The sequence below is a fragment of the Dendropsophus ebraccatus genome, chromosome 3 (genome assembly GCF_027789765.1).
Source record: "Dendropsophus ebraccatus isolate aDenEbr1 chromosome 3, aDenEbr1.pat, whole genome shotgun sequence".
Lineage (NCBI taxonomy): Eukaryota > Metazoa > Chordata > Amphibia > Anura > Hylidae > Dendropsophus > Dendropsophus ebraccatus.
The window spans coordinates 21904383-21925479 of record NC_091456.1 but is presented as its reverse complement, the minus strand read 5'-3'; the positions used below and the strand labels follow the sequence as shown (position 1 = coordinate 21925479).

The 21097-nt window shown below is 43.2% G+C and overlaps 1 protein-coding gene across 2 annotated transcripts in view; it reads left to right on the top strand.

Moving 5' to 3' along the window:
- The window catches only part of LOC138785287 (septin-2A), a 105681-nt gene that overhangs the window by 19827 nt on the left and 64757 nt on the right, over nt 1–21097 (top strand). For both annotated transcript variants that reach the window (XM_069961097.1, XM_069961098.1), the window contains 4 exons: nt 11300–11351; nt 11897–11996; nt 15345–15431; nt 16595–16718. In XM_069961097.1, the coding sequence (XP_069817198.1) occupies nt 11325–11351; nt 11897–11996; nt 15345–15431; nt 16595–16718 (338 nt within the window). In that variant the 5' untranslated portion in view covers nt 11300–11324. The remainder of the gene's footprint in view (nt 1–11299; nt 11352–11896; nt 11997–15344; nt 15432–16594; nt 16719–21097) is intronic.

Sequence of the window (21097 nt, the reverse complement as noted above, 5' to 3'; positions counted from 1 at the left end):
ATCGTCTATCATCATCCTATAAGAAAAACATTTGTGCCACATGCATTGCGGACATTGTTAAAGAGGACAGATCTTCATTTCTTGATGAAATTAGGAAGATGATGAAGGATGAGATAAAAACATCTATGCAGACTACTGCCCCGACAGTAGTAACTCCTTCTCCTCCTGTGATTCCGTTTATATCTCCAGTATTACCAGCTTCAGTGCCCACTCCCCTTAACATAGCCCCGCCAGATCCAGTGGCGGGTAGTGTATCAGGAGAATCTTCTCGATCTAAAAGACGAAGATCTTCGTCCTCAGGATCTGAACATGAATCCGATCATTTATCAGACTCTGTAATTATCTGTGAAGAAGAGGTTATCACAGAACAGCGTCCTAAAAGATATTTATTTCCCACCGAGCGCACAGGACCCTTTATTGATGCGGTAAGACAGGCCCTTGGTATGGAAGTAATACAGGAGGACATAAATCCCAAAGACAAATTGTTTGCGGGACTTAGAGCAAGGGATAAGACTGTGTTCCCCATTCATGAGACCCTTCAATCTCTGGTGTTGGATGAATGGAAGGAACCAGAAAAAAGATTTATGATTCCAGGGGAAATCAAAAGGAGACTTCCCTTTAAGGAAGAGGACATTGCAAAATGGGATGAAGCACCAAAAATTGATGCACAGTTAGCCAAAGTGTCTAAAAAGATGGTGCTCTCCTTTGAGGACTCTTCACAACTAAAAGATCCCATGGATCGCAAAGCAGAGAGTCTACTGAAGAAATCATGGGATATAAGTTCCTTCTCAATAAATAACAATATCGCAGCTACAAGCGTGGCCCGCGCTATGCAGGTGTGGTTGGAACAACTGGAGGACAATATAAAGAGAAGTGATAAGGAAGATATATCAAATTCCATTACACTTCTAAAAGATGCGGCGGCCTTCTTAGCTGATTCTTCTGCCGAATCAGTAAGAGCAGCAGCCAGAGACGGGGCACTTACTACCGCTGCACGTCGTGCATTATGGTTAAAGGACTGGTCTGGAGATAATACATCCAAAGCCAAATTATGTGGCATCCCTTTCGAGGGTAATTACGTATTTGGAACAGGTCTGGATAAAGTTTGTGAGAAAACTTCAGACAAAAAGAAGGCCTTACCAGAAGTAAAGCCTCCAAGAAAGAAAGAACCCTATAAGAGACCTAGGTACCAGGATCAAACGGTAAATAAGGGGAAAGCGGGAGGCCGTTGGAGCTATCAAAAAGGGGGAAAAAACAGGAATATTTTTTATCCCGCCAAGGCCTCTCAGGATAAACAATGACAAAGGTCCAGTTGGGGGGAGACTGACCAGGTATGGGGAGACCTGGAGTCAGGTAACGCAAAATCCTTGGATTTTGGACATTATTCAGCAGGGCTACAAAATAGAATTCTCCCAGCCTCCTCCCAAGAGATTTCTAATATCCCGCCAATCCTCTCCTCATCTACAGCGGGAATTACTGGACAGTGTAAAGAAACTTATTCTTTCAGAGGTAGTAGCTCCAGTCCCAGTGACGGAACTTGGGAGAGGACACTACTCCAACCTGTTTCTGGTGAAGAAACCAAACGGGTCTTACAGACTGATCATAAATTTGAAGCCTTTAAACAAGGCAGTGACATACAAAAGATTCAAGATGGAATCAATAAAGACCACCACTCCTCTGATATCAAAAGACGCAGTGATGGCTTCGATAGACCTTACAGATGCGTACTACCACATTCCTATTCACGCATCATCTCAACGCTACCTAAGATTTGCACTGAGGATGGACGGTAGGGTTCAACATTTTCAGTTCAAAGCCCTTCCCTTTGGGATCTCTTCTGCTCCCAGAATCTTTACAAGTGTCATGGGGGAGGTAGCCTCTTACCTACACTTAAAAGGTATAAGTATTGTCTGTTATCTGGATGACCTTCTTTTGATTGCAGATACCCCTCGGAAGCTTCTACAAAACCTAGAGGTGACATCAGATCTTCTGAGAAACCTAGGATGGCTTCTAAACGAGCAAAAATCGGACTTAAATCCAAGCACACAAAAGGTATTTCTGGGGATCCTTTTGGATTCTTCCAGACAAATGTCTTTTCTCCCTACAGATAAAAAGTCTTCGTTAATAGACAAAGTAAAGAGCTTCAGACGTAAACGATCCTGTAAAATTAGAGAGGCCATGTCACTGATGGGATCATTCACAGCCTGCATCCCTGCGGTGCCCTGGTGCCAGGCACATTCCAGGATCCTACAAAATCACATTTTATCCTCCTGGAATCATCATAAATCAGGTCTGGATAAACTAATGATTATTTCTCAACAGGTACTCAGGTCCCTCAACTGGTGGCAACACCCAGAAAATCTTTCAAAAGGTGTCCACTGGAATCCAGCTCCCAAAATTACGATGACCACGGACGCAAGTCTGACGGGATGGGGAGCACAAGTACAGGGACGTCTCCTTCAGGGTCTATGGTCCCCAGAAGAAAGGAAACGGTCATCAAACTACAGGGAATTGTTAGCAGTCTTGATGTCCCTGAAACAAGCAGAGGAAGATCTAAAACATTGTCATATACACATATTGTCGGACAATATAACAACAGTCGCACATCTTCGTCACCAGGGCAGTGCGAAGAGGAATGCTCTACAGAACATCTCGGCCAAGATATTTCTATGGGCAGAGGGAAATATTCTTTCACTCAGTGCCACTCATCTTCGAGGCTCGGAAAACGTCAATGCAGATTTCCTAAGCAGACACACAGTCCATCCAGGAAAATGGTGCCTCAAGGACAAGACATTCCTACAGCTGACCAACAGATGGGGTCAACCACAGGTAGATCTTTTTGCCACATCTCAGAACAAGAAGACACGACACTTCTTCTCTCTAGATCCCAGGGATGGGGCATTGGGAACAGATGCATTAGCGCATCCCTGGAACTACAATCTGGCATACGCCTTTCCTCCTATTCCTCTGATACCCAGAGTCCTACAAAAGATCTTGAGGGATCAGGCAACAGTAATCTTGATTGTACCTTACTGGCCGAGGAGATCTTGGTTCGGTCTACTTCAAAACCTCACAACAGAACCACCGATCCAATTACCGCGGGAACCGGACCTTCTATTTCAGGGCCCTCTTCTCCATCCAGATCCGGGGTCACTGAAGCTATCAGCATGGATCCTGAGAGGTGCATGCTGAGAAGTAGAGGTCTCTCGGAAGACGTGATAACTACTATTCAAAAAAGTCGAAAACCTGTCACAAACAAAATATACTCGAAGATATGGAAAGTGTATTGTTCCTGGTGCCCAACTAAACCATCCTTTCCAGCCGACCCGAACATTACACAAATTCTAGACTTTCTCCAAGCAGGTCTCCTTAAAGGTCTAAAACCAGCTACTTTAAGAGTCCAGGTTGCGGCTCTATCAGCTATCTACGACTATCCCATTGCTGAACATAGGTGGGTTAAGAAATTTCTTAGAAGTGCTCAGAGGCAATCACCTTCTGTAAGGAATCTTCATCCACCCTGGGACCTCAACTCAGTGCTTGAAGGTCTCACCAGAGCACCCTTTGAACCTCTGGAAGAGGCCGACATTAAGCTACTCTCATACAAAACTGCATTTCTTGTAGCAATAGTGTCTGCTAGAAGAGTAAGTGAACTACAGGCTCTTACTATCCGAGAACCCTATTTCCTGATACAGGACGATAGGATTACATTAAAAACCGACCCAAACTTCCTACCAAAGGTGGTTTCATCCTTCCATCAGTCTCAGGATATAATTCTTCCGTCATTTTGCTCATCCCCTAAAAACGACTTGGAAAGGAAATTCCATACGTTAGACGTAAAGAGAGCAATCTTACAATATCTAGATGCATGCAGCTCTTGGAGAAAAAAACAATCCCTATTTATTCAATTTCAGGGGAAAAATAAGGGCAAAAAAGTCTCAAAAAGCGTTTTGGCAAGATGGATTAGGAACGCTATAGAACAATCCTACATTCTTCAGAATCTCACTTCTCCACTGAGAATTAAAGCCCATTCCACCAGGGCAATATCCACTACCTGGGCAGAGAGAGCTTCAGCTTCGATTGACCAGATTTGCCGAGCAGCCACTTGGTTCTCTCCGCACACCTTCACGAAGCATTATAGACTGCAGCTTCAGAGAAATGAAGACCTAACCTTCGGGAGAGGGGTTCTTCAGGCTGTGGTCCCACCCTAAGGTAAATGGTTGGCATTCTCCTGTGGTGCCGTCGTGAAGATGAGGAGAGAAAAAGGTATTAGTCTTACCGGTAAGACTGTTTCTCCGAAATCTTCACGACGGCACCAACACCCCACCCTATACTGTGTATAAAAATATATATATAGTACTCACGTGGTGCCAAAGGTTGTTATAATACACTGGTGATTGTGGGAAGGGGAGGGGCTTTTAACCTCTCGTGTTGTGCTTTTTCCTGTCCCTAGGGGGTAGAGTTAACTCCTGTGGTGCCGTCGTGAAGATTTCGGAGAAACAGTCTTACCGGTAAGACTAATACCTTTTTTCAATTTCACCACACTTTGAATTTTTTTCTGGTTTCGCAGTGTACTTTATGCAAAAATTCAGCCTGTCATTGCAAAGTACAATTAGTGACGCAAAAAATAAGGGCTCATGTGGGTTTCTAGGTGGAAAAATGCAAGTGCTATGACCTTTTAAACACAAGGAGGAAAAACCGAAAACGTAAAAAACGAAAATGGGCCCCGTCCTTAAAGGGTTAATAAAGGCAATGAAAAATAATATAAATTCTCTATTATTTGTCTGGAAGAAGCACCCGGGCTTTCGTTTCTTTTAATCTTAAAGGGGTACTCTGGCGAAAATCGTCTTCAAAATCAACTGGTTTCAAAAAGTTATATATATTTGTAATTTACTTCTATTTTAAAATCTCCAGTCTTCCAGTACTTATCAGCTGCTGTATGTCCTGCAAGTGTGGTGTGGCCTTTCCAGTCTGACACCATGCTCTCTTCTGCCACCTCTCTCCGTGCCAGGAACTGTCCAGAGCAGCAGAAAATCCTCATAGAAAACATCTCCTGCTCTGGACAGTTCCTGTCACATACAGAGGTGGCAGCAGAGAGCACTGTGTCAGACTGAAGAGAGCACACCACTTCCTGCAGGACATACAGCAGCTGATAAGTATAAGAAAACGTAAGATTTTTAAATAGAAGTGAATTACAAATCTATATAACTTTTTGACACCAGTTGATTTGAAAGAAAAAAAAAGTCCCCCTTTTTAAGGACTCCTGAAATTTTCCACGCCATTAGCGGCTACCCCTACCAGGAAAACCGAACCTCCGCTGTGATGAGAAAGTTTACTTCTAGTTTCCTGGAACGAGTGCAGGAAATGAGACTAATTCCTTTTCATTTTTTCCCTCTGTCCTCGTGCTTTCCTGCATGTGCGTAGATGCGGCTTATGCGGTTTGTACTGTACGTAACATGAGATCATTGTTTGCAGCTGAAGGTGTCACTAGTACAGGTAGTGTCCCGGTACAGTACGTATCGTGTCCACGTAAGAAGCCGACCAGACGTGCCTAATGTCTTATTGTAGGCGGGTTATGGTGATAACGCCCATCGCAATGGGATAGCAAAAAAAGAATGAGATCATAAAAACACCACCATGTATAATAAAACACAAAGAAGAGATGGACGTTTGTCCCATCCTCCCCTGGCCGGAACAAATGAATCCAAGGATTTTGTCCAGTTTGTATGTAGCAGCCTGCATGTCTGCTCGCAGCGCACGTTCCTGTGTGGTCTTACAGTTCTTTTGAGTAGGAAACCTATGATTAAAATCGCCCCATGGCGAGCGCTATTATGTTCTACGAAAAATTTTCACATTGTACCGTTTCCTTTAAGCTCACATGGGTTTGCAGAATTCCTTTCTTTGGCGATATATATGGCAGGAAATTACACTACACACAAGGGTCTCCTGGTGAGACAGGAATGTGTTCTGACAGCTCGTGGCCAATGCTTTATTCCTATTACATTACTACAAGGAATAAAATGGCAAGTGCTCACTCTCTGTTGTACACAGTCTGTTACATTTAGAGTTAAATGACCCATGGATAGAACGACGTACACGGGAACCGGGCCTCGGTTAATAAAAAACGGACCGCGGCATCGGCTTCCCCATGATGGCGGCGTTTTATCCGTGGGTCATATTAAAGAGGATGCATATCAGCGGGTTGGGGGGTGAATGTTACCTGCTGATAGCTTCATGGGCCGCTGAGGATGAAGATATGTCTCTTACCTTCCTCCTCGGGGCCGTTCCCGCGCAGTTATTCGTGTGCTTCACGGACTGTTAGGAGCACTGGGGCACTTGTTAGGAAAATCTTTTTCTTTCAAATCAACTGGTGTCAAAAAGTTATATAGATTTGTAATTTACTTCTATTAAAAAAATCTCAACTCTTCCCATACTTATTAGCTGCTGTATGTCATGCAGGAAATGTTCTATTTTCGGTCTGACACAGTGCTCTCTGCTGACATCTCTGGCCGAGACAGGAACTGTCAAGAGCAGAAGAGGTTTTCTATGGGAATTTATAGAAAACTGAGACAGAGTCTCGGCCAGAGATGTCTGCAGAGAGCACTGTGTCAGACTGAAAATAGAACATTTCCTGCATGATATACAGCAGCTAATAAGTATGGGAAGACTTGAGATTTTTTTATAGAAGTAAATTACAAATCTATATAACTTTCTGATATCAGTTGATTTAAAAGAAAAAGATTTTCGCTGGACAACCCCTTTAATGGTGTCTCACTGGACCGTGGAGGAAAAGACTGCACAGGAACGGTGTCAAGGAGGAAGGTAAGACACATGCCTTCCTACTTAGTGTCTCCTTTCAGCAGATTTGTCTAACCTGCTGATAGTTCCCCTTTAAGGGTCAACTCTAGAGATTAAAGGGGTACTGCAGCAATTTTTTTTTTCTTTCAAATGAACTGGTGCCAGAAAGTGCCAGAGATTTGTAATTTACTTTCATTGAAAAATCTCAAGTCTTCTGGTACTTATCAGCTGCTGTATGTTCTACATATCTATGTCTAGGACATTCAGCAGCTGATAAGTACTGGAAGTCTTGAGATTTTTTAATAGAAGTAAATTACAAATCTCTGGCACTTTCTGACACCAGTTCATTTGAAAGAAACTATTTTTCACTGGAGTTGCCCTTTAAGAAACACTGTAACTTTGTTTCCGTCAAGAGAAATACTTACACAATACTGAGGTCCTGGTCCATCCCTAAAGGAACTATGATGATATTAGTCCTCTGTTTAGGCCAGGATTTGCTTCTGTATTTTTGTCAGGTGTCAGTAACAACCCATCCAGTCCACATAGGCCAAGATTTTAAACCATAGGTGTCCATAAATTAAAGGGGAGTAAAATTGTTCAGTGTACCTCATAGACCTAAAATCCTCCCCTCCAGGCTGTGCTGTCCTGCCCTGTAGTGATTCTGTCCATAAGATGACCGACATGGAGAAGCATGTAACCATGCCCCACCCCCAGTCTCCACCAAAGGCGTATACAGGCTCAGTGGTGGACATGGGGCGGGGCATGCTCCTCCATGTCGGCCATTTATGGACAGAATCACCACAGAGCAGGACAGCACAGCCTGGAGGAGAGGAGTGAGATTTTAGCCTTATGAGGTACACAGAGAGCTACTGCAAGTAAGTGCAGTGAGTACAGTTACTAAGGGCCGCATTACATGGAGTGACCCCGCAGTGTAAGCCAGTGCTGATCTGCTACACACTACTTGATTATCATGCTGCAGTGGGTGTATATACTCCATATTGTTAAAGATGTCTGTGCAGCCCTTGCTTTTTACATGAAAAATAATAAAGATTATACTTAGAGTCTACCCCGTTGTCCTGCAGCCTTTGCCTGAGTTCCCCACTCACCGCTGACGCTTCTGGCTCCGCCTCTTCAGTGACAGGCTGCTCAACCAATCACTAGTTGAGACAGGACAGCGCCGCATCCAGTGATTGGCTGAGTGGCCTGTCATGAAAGAGACTAGGCCAGAAGTGTCGGCCGGAGAATAGGTAAGTATAATCTTAATGATTTTTACACTGTCATCTGCGGCCGGCTGTGCACCATTACGCGTAGCGATGCACGGCCGATGATTTTTAAGCAAGTTGAAACGAGAACGATCTGCAGATGATTAGCGCTTCGGCTGCTTGTTGTCTATTACACAAGGTGATAACCTGGCATTGCGACATGTAATAGGGACCTAATACTGTGGCCAATTGACAGACTCCATTATGGGCCTACAGATGGAGCTGTAACTATAGCAGGTGCCAACCACGACCCCGACCAAAATAATATCAAATACCAAAGTAAAGTCCATTTTTGATAAATCTCCTATATACTGTGTAATTTACAGTTTGTTTGGTTTCTTTGTTTACTGCTTACTAGACGGTGTCTGAGAAACCCCACAGGAGCGTTATATCATTATAATCCACCGCTGAACTAGTTGTTTATAGCTGGGGTTGGAATGTATTGGGGATTAGAAACTCATTACAGGATTATACATCCAGACTTTAAGAGAGAAAAATAATAGATTTGTGTAGCTGTATTTTCCTTTAGGCTAGGTTCACACTGCGTTTTTTGCAATCATTTTTTTTTTTTTTTTTCACGGATAAAAAAACGGACGCATTTGTGTGCATCCATTTTGATCTGTTTTTCCATTGACTGTAGCTGACACTACTTTTGTGTCTGTTAAAAAAAAGGATCCGTTTTTTTTTTTTTTCCAATGGAAAAATGGATGCACACAATTGCATCCGTTTTTTTCATCCGTTTTTTTGCAATAAAAAGGATGAAAAAAACTGATTGCAAAAACGCAGTGTGAACCTAGCCTTAGGAACCTGTTTTAGGAAATACACCTTGAACATTTGCATCAAACCATCATTTTTTGCGTAGTATGCAGTCACAGTGCGGGGCTTGCGATCGGTAAGTGTCAGGAGATGTTCTTGCCACTTACACTGAAACGATGGCAGCGTTTAAGGGGTTAATGACATGCTGCAGCCGGTCACTAGTGGTGAGGCCTGGGCTTCTTACTGCAACCGTCCCCCACCTGCTATAAAGCACGATTCGGTCCGGAGAGCGCTTCATAGCGAGATAAACACCCAGGACATACAGTTACATCCAGGGTCATCTGCCAGGGCGTAACTGTACATCCGGGGTCGTCTAGGGGTTATCCTGATGGTCATACATTGGGGCAATGTCTGTGAAGTCTTTCAGAAATAATTTTTTTCATGGTTCCAACAACCCCCCCCTCCCCCGTGGTGGTCCACATAGAACCATTCCACTGTATTTAAATCTGGTTGTAACTACCTCAATCTCATGTGTGGGATGTAGATTTTAAAGGGATCCTGGCATCATCAAAATGAAATATACTCTTTAAGCAGATGAAATAAATGTCAAATCTGGCATGTGTGAACATATCCTTAAAGTGGGAACAAAAAGTTTATATGGGATAAAGGATAAAGTACAAGGTCAGACAGAGGGTAATAGGCAGAAAGTAGATTAGGCTGCAGACTATGGGTCAAAGTTCAGAGCACATATACAGTAAGTATACAGTTTAAAGTAGCATGGGGGGCAGACAAGGCATAGTACTCTGGAATAAACAGCTTCTTAGTATGTAATCTAAGACTAAAAAAGACATGGAGCAGGAGGTCAGATTGAAGACACCCAGGCAATGAACTGGATTAATGAGCATTCTTAAGAAGCCCCTGAGCTTATATGTTAGATGAGGTTCTTTGATGTTCCTCGCTGCCGGTTTGTGTCTGCATTTAAATATCCAGCTTTCCAACTATTTGCTTGCAATTTATCACTCTTGCGGCGATATTGTGGCTTTAAGAATATACCGTATGTACAGTTGTAAGTATACGTGAGTGTTACCTTGGATCTCTGCATTGATTGCAAGTTAAAGTGGTGTGGTTGAGGTCACAATTATAGATACATGTAATGTAACTTGCCTTATATTTAGCACTTTGAGTAAACATCTATAGGGCAGGGAGAAAAGGTAAGGCTTCAGTGGGACGTGAACTTTGCATGGTATATATGTGCTTTCAAAACATAAGAAAATGCCTTTATTCTTCAGGGCAGAGTCAGAGGCTTTCTCAAGCTCTCAAAGTGCCAGTGCTGATGGTTATAACATGGCTTCACTACCCCTCCCATCCCTGACCCTGCTTGTTTGTCAGCTGAGCCCGAACTTAGTATCAAGAAGGGTCAAGTATGGTGATGATGGTGGTGGGGGTGAGGTAAGGAGGTGTTAGGCCCCGTTCCCACTGAGCAAAGCTAGCGGAATTCCGCGACGGAATTGTCCGCCGCGGAATGCCGTTAGCCTCCCGCTCATAATGGGACTCTATGGGAGGCGCGCGCTGCTGCTCTGTCCGCGCTGAAGAATGAACATGTTCATTCTTCAGCGCGGACAGGGCAGGAGCGCTCGCCTCCCATAGAGTCCCATTATGAGCGGGAGGCTAACGGCATTCCGCGGCGGACAATTCCGTCGCGGAATTCCGCTAGCTTTGCTCAGTGGGAACGGGGCCTTACGTCTTGCAGACTGTCTTAAGCAGGTGTACTGTTCATGTTTTTCATTGAATAAATTGTGTAAACATTATCTGAATTATCTGAATTTCTGCATTTAGGTAAATACCACAGCATTAGACTGAGTTCACACGGAGTAAAACTGGCGGAATTCTCCGCCACAGAATCACGGGCGAACGGCTCGGACGAATTAACATGTCAATTCTTCCACGCATAGAGAGGAGGCGCGCAAGCCTCCCATAGACTGCCAGTATGACATGGAGGCTGGAGGGATTCCGTGTCAGAGAATTCCGCCAGTTTTACTCCGTGTGAACTGGCCCTTAGGAATCAAATTCACAATTCTAAACTAGCTAAACTAATAGTTTACATTCATTTTGTTGAGCACACGGAGTAAACATTCAACATGCAGGGAAAAAGTAGAACTTGTGCAACTAAGGGTGAGTGCCATATTCTTTCCTCTGTAGACTGTCTGTTTGTAATGTGGAGCACCACCAATATTGCATAGTCCCTGTCTGTCAGAGCTTCCTTCCCTTTTTGGAAACACGCACTCTGTGGTGCCGGAATATTTTTCTTCTGTTGCATAGTACACCTGCTTGTGCATATTTTTTTTTTTTTAGGTTGCGTATCACTGTAATGCAGATCACTCGCACCTAATATTAGAAATCAGAGAATTTCAAAGGATTTTATTACTTTTTTTTCTGTCACTTTATCATGCGTCCAAAACTCACATTGTGTTGCTATTTGTTCCTAGGTCCCCTACTTCAAGGTAGTACAGTATGTCTCAAACTGGAGAGAAGGTCAAGGTATGTTCTATTAAATTAATACCCTTACTGCAGTGTCCATAGTCTCATAGCTTTTACCTGTATATCTTGTCTTCTTTGATGTACAGGGTATGTTCACACTGAGCAAATACGGTGGAATTCTGTGGCGGAGCTCTCTGCTGCGGAATCCCGCTGTGATCAGTGTCCTACAGTGATTGAATGAGAGGGCGCGCGGGCACGTCTGCTTCCTCCCATCTCCGCTCAAAGAAGTGACATGTCAATTCTATGAGCGGAGGAGTGCACGCTCTCCCATAGACGGGCAATGACACAGTGAACACGGCGGGATTCTGCGGTGGAACGTTTCGCGGCGGAATTCTGCCTGAATTGCTCAGTGTGAACATACTCTTTAGGGTTTATTCCTATGTTCCGTATAACGCCGAGCTTATGGATTGGGAGGCCCTGCAGTAGACTCTTTCCCTGCTCAGCATCATGTATCATTATGATGCCGGGTGCAGGGAAATTGATTGAATTGTTGCGACACATACAGAGACTTTACATGTAACAATGTTGTTTCCCATTCTGTCTAGTTTTCAGACTCTGCTGGCTATGTGGGATTCGCTAACTTGCCCAACCAGGTTCACCGGAAGTCTGTAAAGAAAGGTTTTGAGTTCACTCTTATGGTGGTTGGTAAGTTGTGATATTTTGGTTTCCGTTCAGTGTTTTTTTTTTTTTTTTCTCATTTGTGAGATTTCTTCCATGGTAAAATTCTGACTAAATCATTGACCTTTCAGACTGTTTTGTGCCCACCCTGCCCTTTTGTGTCCATTCATATATAAATATAGCCACAGTAGTTGCGTCTCCTTTTAGCTAAATGTTGCCTTTCCCAAGGATTTAGTAAAACTGTATATGTGTAGTAGTTACATATATCACATATCACTTTGTAATTGGGTTTATTAGGCAAATATGCCATTATCTGCATTCAAAAAGACTTTCCCCAGGTGTCCCCCCCCCTCCCTCCTCTCTCTTATTCACTGCTCATTATCAGGAAATCTCGACTCTTTTACATCAGTCAGGCCCTGTGTAATCTATGGAGAGGGGAGGAGGGAGGATGGAGATTAGTAGCCAGCAGAGAACAGAGAACAAAGGATTACACAGCGGGAGCTGCATGAAAGCCGGTATTCAGAGGTCAGAGCTGACTTCAGAGGAGAGAGCCCGGTGATATAGCTTTAAATTAACTTTGTTGTCCTGTTTATGTTCCTCATCTCCCTCCACCCCTCCCCTTGCAACCATGAAGACAGGGGGGAGAGCTTCAAACTGCTTTTTCATGATAAAAATGCATTCTTCAGCTAATAAACCAGATTACAAAGTTTCTTAAAATCGCCTGTACTATTGATTTCTGCAAAAAAATAAAATAAAATAAAAAAATAAATAAAATAAAATTAAACGACAGTGACACTTTAACTTTGTAAAAGGCTAAACGATTGGCTTTTGAATCCAGGTTTCTGCTGCTCCATGGAGAAGATGGAGACAACCCGAGGGCCATGTGGAAAACATGGATACAGCCTATGGTTGTATCCATGTTTTCTAGGCGGTGCTGGGGCTGTCTCCAACTTCTCCATGGAGCGACAGATAGGGGGGACTCAAAATCCAGTCGTTTAGTTAGATTTCTAAAGGGAAGGCGGTAGGGTTGGAATGTATTGGGGATTAGAAACTCATTACATAATTATACATCCAGAGTGTAAGGGAGAAAATAATAGATTTTTTTAGGCACTTGTGTAGCTGTTTTTTCCTGAAGTGTTGCAGAGTTTGTTGGTGCTATAGAAATACAAATGATGATGATTATTATTATTATTTCTTCCCGTACTTTTCAGCTACTGTATGTCCTGCAGGAAGTGATGTATTCTTTCCCTTCTGACACAGCACACTCTGCTGCCACCCTCTGTCCATGTCAGGAACTGTAGACATTTTATATGGGATTTGCTACTACACTGGACAGTTCCTGACACTCACAGAGGTGGCAGCAGAGAGCACTGTGTCCAGCTGGAAAGAATACACCACTTCCTGCAGGATATACAGCAGCTGATAAGTACTGAAAGACTAGAGTTTTTAAAATAGAAGTAATTTACAAATCTATAACTCTCTGATGCCAGTTGATTTGAAATAATAAAATAAAATCGCTGTAGTACCCCTTTAACTTTTGCAGAATATAATAGCTTGATGTACTTTTGTATTTCAAAATAACAGAACGGAATATGGGGGTTGGTAACCGTGAAGAAAAAACATTGAAAATTTGATTACATGCAGCCACTAAACTGAGCAAAAGCTGCTATGTAAAACATGGGCGATTGGGCCGAGGTGAGAAAATTTGGGAGCAACAACCTTAGTCTATTATATTATCAGCAAGAAGACCGGAGGTGGATGTATGGCTCCAATAAACTAAAGTCAGTATCGTAAAAACTGTCTTAATGGAGCAAGGAAAACAAACAGCAGGACGCTTAACCCGGAGGGTAGTGACTTATACAGATTTCTAAAACCACAGCTGCAGTTAATGCTTCTCTGATACGGTTAGAGGAGGATCCCAGCCACAGTCATTTATCACTTTTCTACCAGATAGGTGATAATCTCTGGGCTGGCGGGGCTCCGCAGGCCTGTCTCTGTAAATTATTTTTGCATTTGTTATCTTTCTAATAACCCATTTGGTCAAAGTTGTCTAAAATAGAATGTTTTCTACTAGGAAGTCCTAGTCTATAGTTTACTTCTGTGATGTCAGATCATTGGCGCTCTCTTAGGGCCCGATTACACGGGGCAATTATTGTGTGAAAAATCGTTACATTGTTGAAATGTTAACGATGATCCTTCTGTGTAATTGCAGGCAACGATCGAAAAATCGTTCGTATGTTGTTGATCGTTGATTTAGATCTGAACCTAAAATTATCGTTCGCTGTAATTCCACGTTCGTTCGCTCTAAATCCGCATTTTTTCACTAATCGCTCAGTGTAATTGCACATTGTTCATTGTTTTGATGGGATCAGAAGGAATGAACGGTCATAGTAACGATCACAATAACAATCGTAACTAACGACCATCGCTCTGTGTAATATGGTGAACTATTTCAGGTTAAAGATAAACAATCTAGTTTGCGATCGTTTAGCGTTAATCGTTAAAAATCGCTCTGTGTAATAGGACTTTTAGGGTCCTATCATGTTTTCCCCGAAAATAAAACACCTTCCTAAAATAAAACACTCCAACTACTCTACCCTCTAGCCCAAAGTCAGGCACCCCCTACTCTAAACTAGGGCAACCCCCAAAAGTAAGGCCGCCTGTTGCCACCCACTGCCATCGCCACCCAGGATTTACCTAATCCCCTTATTGACCTATATAGTTTGCACCACAGACAGCCTGGTGTATGGCCCCCATGTCCTCCGCACGCCGCCGCTGCATGCTTAATGCATATCCCGCCGCATGCCTAACCCACATCCTACCACTAATGCGCTCTTGGTCCCTGGGTAAGAATTTCAGGGAGGTCCGGGGAGGATTTCTTATTTACCTCCCCCCGGATGGAAGGGTGAGAAATAAGACATCCCCAGAAAATAAGACATAGTGCCTGTTTTTGAGGGGGGGGGGGGGGAATATAAGGCAGTGTCTTATTTTCGGGAAAACATGGAATTAGACAAAGCGATTTTCAACGATAACCGATCGCAAACGAGATTGTCTCGAGTTACGATCGTTACAACGATGGTTACTACGATTGTTTACTCCATCTGATCCCAGCAAAAGAAGGAACGATTTGGAATTATACTGAACTATTAGTAAACGAACGCGGAATTACATCAAATGATTTTAGGGTCAGATCTAAATCAACAACACACGAACGATTTTTGGATTGTTGCCTGCAATTACACATGACGATTATCATTGAAATTCGAAAGATATAACGATTTTCTGCACGATAGTCGTACCGTATAATAGGGCCCTTAGTTTTGTGTCTTAGTATATTTTCTGTATGTGACAACAAGAGCTCGTGTCTAATTGCAGGAGAGTCCGGACTGGGGAAGTCGACCTTGATCAACAGTTTGTTTCTTACTGACCTGTATCCTGAACGGTATATACCTGGGGCTGCAGGTACTTGCTGACACTTGTTTGATCCCTGACACTGTTTGTACCTTTCCTCTTTACTGGCATCAAGATGTCTACACTTATGTATGTAAACTTAGATATTCTCTTTGCTTATGGTTCTAATATAAAGCAGGGGTAGGGAACCTTGGCTCTCTAGCTGTGGCAAAACTACAACTCCCATCATGCCTGGACAGCCAAAGCTTTAGCTTTGGCTGTCCAGGCATGATAGGAGTTGTAGTTATGTAACAGCTGGAGAGCCAAGGTTTCCTACCCCTGACTTAAGGGATTACATGGTTTGGAAAACATACCCACAGAGCCTGTTAAGAAATCTGTAGCCTCAAAGAAAAGCAAAAGCACTTGAAGCTCAGAAGACATTGAGTAATATAGTCTCCATTTGTAATATGCATAGTTTTTAGAGGTTTTCCCACAATTAAAAAAAAAAAAAAAAGTCTGTGAATGAAGTAAAAATAAACCTATACTCACCTGCCCCTGATCCCCTACAGCTGCAGCGCTGACACTTCCGATGTCTGTTATTCTGCACTATTATCTGGTTGCGGATGACACGCCATCCCTGCAGGAAGAACTTCCCAGCTCGGACAGTCACTGTATCAGGTGGGACACAGGGAGGATCTGATATCTGAAGCAGCGGCTGCGCGGAATCAGGGGGATGGTAGAAATAGGTTCTCATTTTTACCCAACCATATAAACATTATTTTAATGGCCCATTTAATGTTAAAGGGGTTATCCAGCGCTACAAAAACATGGCCACCTTCCCCCTACTGTTGTCTCCAGTTTGGGTGCAGGTTTTGAAACTCTGTTCCATTGAAGAAAATGAAGCTTAATTGCAAACCGCACCTGACCTGGAGACAACAGTAGGGGGAAAAGTGGCCATGTTTTTGTAGCTCTGGATAACCCCTTTAAAGGGAACCTGTTAGCCAGAAGACCGGGGCCAATCCCATCCTACCCCTTAATAGAACACCGGATACTCACCCTCTCCTCCTGGTGACGCTCTGGGTACTGTTCCTGCCTCTCATCTCTGTATGCTAATGAGCAGAGATTAGTTCAGTGCCCATAGGAAATCACTGCTCCTGACTGACAGGTTCCCTTCAAGCAATGTAGATAGTTGTGCTTATATTACAATAACCTTTAACCTCATATTTATTTGCTAGAGAAAATTGAAAGAACGGTTCAGATTGAAGCATCAACTGTGGAGATTGAGGAACGTGGAGTAAAACTTCGTCTAACTGTTGTGGATACTCCGGGCTATGGGGACGCCATTAACAGCCAAGATTGGTAGGTTTGTTGGTGTATTCGTGTGATGTTGCACTTCAGATGTCTTGACATTTACAGTATACATTGAAATCCCCCCCTGTAATGTAATTAAATGGAAATGGATTCTGCTGTATAGCATATCTAAAAAGGTTTATGTTTTTTTATTTTACTTTAAGTGTAAACCCAACCATACCCTGATGATGTGCTCTCCCTGCTCTTTTGATTGCATGCAAACCCAATGGTTGGCGTCATTGTGTTTGTGACATCATCAGCAAAGCAGTGCTGGTCCTAGACTGGGTGACATAATTATGCGATAATTTATATTACAGCGCTAGCAGGGTCAGTGTGGTATTTAAATACTTTTTAATACCAGGGGTACTCCGGGCAGGAGTTTTTTGAATATCGCTCGGGAGGGGGTGGATGAAGACAATGACGTCCACTTACCTCCCCAGCTTCAGTGCTGGGGCTCGCATCACACTGCTCCTTCATATGCATATGACATGGAGATGGTGATGTAACTGTAGGGGCTGGTCAGCGTTGGTGACATCTCTTATGGGGCAGAGCTCAGAGACCAGATCCAGGCAAGCTTTCTGAGACCACACAGAATAATGTCCCTCCGGAGGGAGGAGTCGGGGGGCTGCTCATGCAGAATCACAATGAAAATTAAAGGACTACACTATAGAGATGAGCGAACCTGGAGCATGCTCGAGTCCATCCGAACCCGAACTTTCGGCATTTGCTTAGTGGTGGCTGCTGAAGTTGGATAAAGCCCTAAGACTATGTGGAAAACATGGATATAGTCATTGGCTGTGTCCATGTTTTCCAGACAACCTTAGAGCTTTATCCAAGTTCAGCAGCCCAGCTAATCAAATGCCGAACGTTCGTGTTCGGGTGGACTCGAACCCGAACCCGATTCGCTCATCTCTAGTACACTATCATTACACGGCAAGTTTTTCTACTCATTTTTTTTACATATAGGAGAAACTGAGACCTAAGTGAAAATGTAAAAAAAAAATTAATAAAGGTTACTATTTTTTTTTTTTTATTTCACTTGTTTGCGCATTGTTATGGGGGTGGCCACCTTGCCTGGGCTGTTCTTAACAGCATTTAGTGACGTGCTTTACAGTAAAACTCATGGACATAGACGACAATAGACAAAGTATGTCCCCTTGAAATGAATGTGAAACACCATTGAGTGCGCCCTGTGACCTTTGAAGAGGTCTTTCCACAGGGAGCTGCTATTGTCTCCTCTTTCTACGGATGTCACGTGATGCTGCAATGCTGTACAGATCACTTTACAGCAGCCTTTTCTTACCACCACAGACACAACAGGAAGTCTCCGCTTAGTTTTAGCCCCAGTGGTGAGAATGAAAACTGCAAGATATCAGGATTATTTAATAATATAGATAAAATAATGGAAAATTAGAAAACATGTCACCCAAAATGCTTAATTTTTTTTTTTTTATATATAAAAACATTATTTAAACAATAAGTCATTGTCTGATGACACATTCCCTTTTAAATACCACTGATACACGTGACACTTTGTACGCTCTGTATTTTCGGCCTTGCCAGTGGGGTGGGGGATGAATTGCCTGCTACCTTGCCCGTATCATGAAGATGTAGGCTTCTCCATTGGAATAAGGGTTAACTGTGATAGCAGCGGCTTGCAGTGGGCAGCTACAGAGCGATGTGCAGGAGTCCCCCCTTTCCTTCCGTTGCCGTCTTGCCCCTGCACGAGCTCGCAGCCAGATTATTGTGTTTCAAGCAGTTCTTCCTGTTGATTGTGTGCAAATTCTACTTGTTTATTCCATTGAAATGTTTCTGGCTCCCCTACTTGGATCCCTGTGACAATGCGCAGGTCATAGGCATCTAGTGCAGTATAAAATCTGGAGCCGTTACGTGAATCTCTTATCACAGGTTCTGTTCCGGAACACTTGTTAGTTTTTAAACAAAGTTAAATTCATTAAATGTAATCTGATTTAAGGGCGTGGGATTTCGGCTTAGGTCCGCTGGTATTTGTTGTGGAATAGGAATCCTGACCAACGCGTGCTGCCGAGATGATGGATTATATAGCCGTGTTTATGGCCTTCGCGACTCCAGACAAAGTAAGAGTGAAAGCGTTCGGAAATTGCATGAGAAGCAGGTTTTTACATTTTAAGGACTGTGCTTGATGTTTTTCTCTTAGAGGCTTTTCTGCCAAACACACACAATTCTTATTTTGTTATATTAAAGGGGTTCTTCAGTGAAAATCTTTTTCTTTCAAATCAACTGGTTTCAGAAAGTTATATAGATTTGTAATTTACTTCTATTTAAAAATCTAAATCCTTCCAGTAGTTATCAGCCGCTGTAAGTCCTGCAGGAAGTGGTGTATTCTCTCCATTGTGACACAGTGCTCTCTGCTGCCACCTCAGTCCATGTCAGGAACGGTCCAAATCCCCATAGAAAACCTCTCCTGCTGTGGACAGTTCCTGACACGGACAGAGGTGGCAGCAGAGAGCACTGTGTCAAACTGGAAAAAAAAAATCCTGCAGGACATACAGCAGCTGATAAGTACTTGAAGACTGGAGATTTTGAAAAATAAGTAAATTACAAATCTATATAACTTTCTGAAACCAGTTCTTTTGAAAGTAAGGCTGCATTCCCACGTTCCGTGATCCTGACGGATCACGGACGTGGAATGCATGTACCGGAGTCCCCCCGCGCCCGGACAGCATCTGTAATTAGATGCTGGGAGCGGGGGAGACTGTATTCATAAGCGCCGCGCTGTAATGAATCAGCCGCGCGGTGCTGTTACTACAGCACGGCGCTTATGAATACAGTCTCCCCCGCTCCCAGCATCTAATTACAGATGCTGTCCGGGCGCGGGGGGACTCCGGTACATGCATTCCACGTCCGTGATCCGTCAGGATCACGGAACGTGGGAATGCAGCCTAAAAGAGTAAAACAACTTTGCTATGAAAAATCTTGTCTCCACCCCTGACACGTCTACTTTTGTAAACATTAAAGAGAAACGAACAGCCGGTTAGCAGACTCCATCCTGCTGTTATGTTCCCATAAGGCCAGGGACGCTGAGAATGAAGATAGTTTTCTTACCTTTTATCTTCAGCACTGTCGTCGTGAAATCCTCCGTTTTTTTTTTAAAAGGCGAAAAGAAAGTTATGTAGGTTTGTAATTTACTTCTATTTAAAAATCTCAAGTCTTACAGTAGTTCTCATCAGGAACTGTCCAGAGTAGTAGCAAAATCCCCTTAGAAAACCTCTCCTGCTCTGGACAGTTCCAGACATGGACAGAGGTGGCAGCAGAGAGCACTGTGTCAGACTGGAAAGAATACACCACTTTCTGCAGGACATACAGCAGCTGATAAGTACTGGGAGACTGGAGATTTTTAAATCAAAGTAAATTACACACTAGTTCATTTGAAAGAATTAAAAAGTCTTTAAAGGGGATATGCGGAGAGCACTTTGATAAATCTGGGCCTATTTTTTTTTTTAAAGGGTACCTGTCAGTGTGCGCCTCCCCACAGCAGTTAGGGTTTTTTTTTTTTGGTGGGTGGAGACAAACTGTAAAAAACTGGCTCAATAATGGCACATGTAATGCCAGCCAAAGGAAAGGCTCTACAGTCATTTTTCTTAATCCAGTGCCAATATTGACTTTTTTTCTATTACATATAACATGGATGGGGAACCTTCACTCGCCAGCTGTTGCAAAACTACAACTCCCATCATGCCCCCGGACAGCCAAAGCTAAAGCTTTGGCTGTCCAGGCATGATGGGAGTTGTAGTTTCCTACCCCTGTTATATAATATAACCGACCTGTTGAAATTCATCGTATTAGTTCGGCCACAATTGTACAGAAATCTAATAATACGTGAATTAGTGACATAAAATAGAATAACAAGGCGGCAAGTGAAATCATTTCCTGCCACATGAGGTCACTTCCTGCCGCATGTTTTCTTGGGTTTCATGTATCGCTAACGCTGGCTATTCTATTGTATCATGGGATGGGAAGCACCTGGTCTCTGAGGGCATATCCTGTGATAACAACTCAGGGCCTCACAAACCAGAAGAAAACTAAATGACTAAAAGTAGTCAAGGAGATCTACAAGTCATGTATACCAAAAAACTACAAATACAAGGACCAGTGCCTGTGTGTCAGGAAGAGGGCTATGTCCATCCTCATAACTTGTGTTCTTTATTTTGTCCCAAATTGAGGATTCAATAGGTCGAGATTAAAAACTTCCCACCGTTATTTTCTTACGCCCCCTATAGATGCACCTATGTGTTCAGTTGGGTCCTGCGGTCATGCTGCCTCCTACGTGTTCTTTACTTTTTTGCTAATCTACCAGACGTACGTCAGAATACAGTGGGTGACAAATGGCAAACAGGGTCTGATTGCTG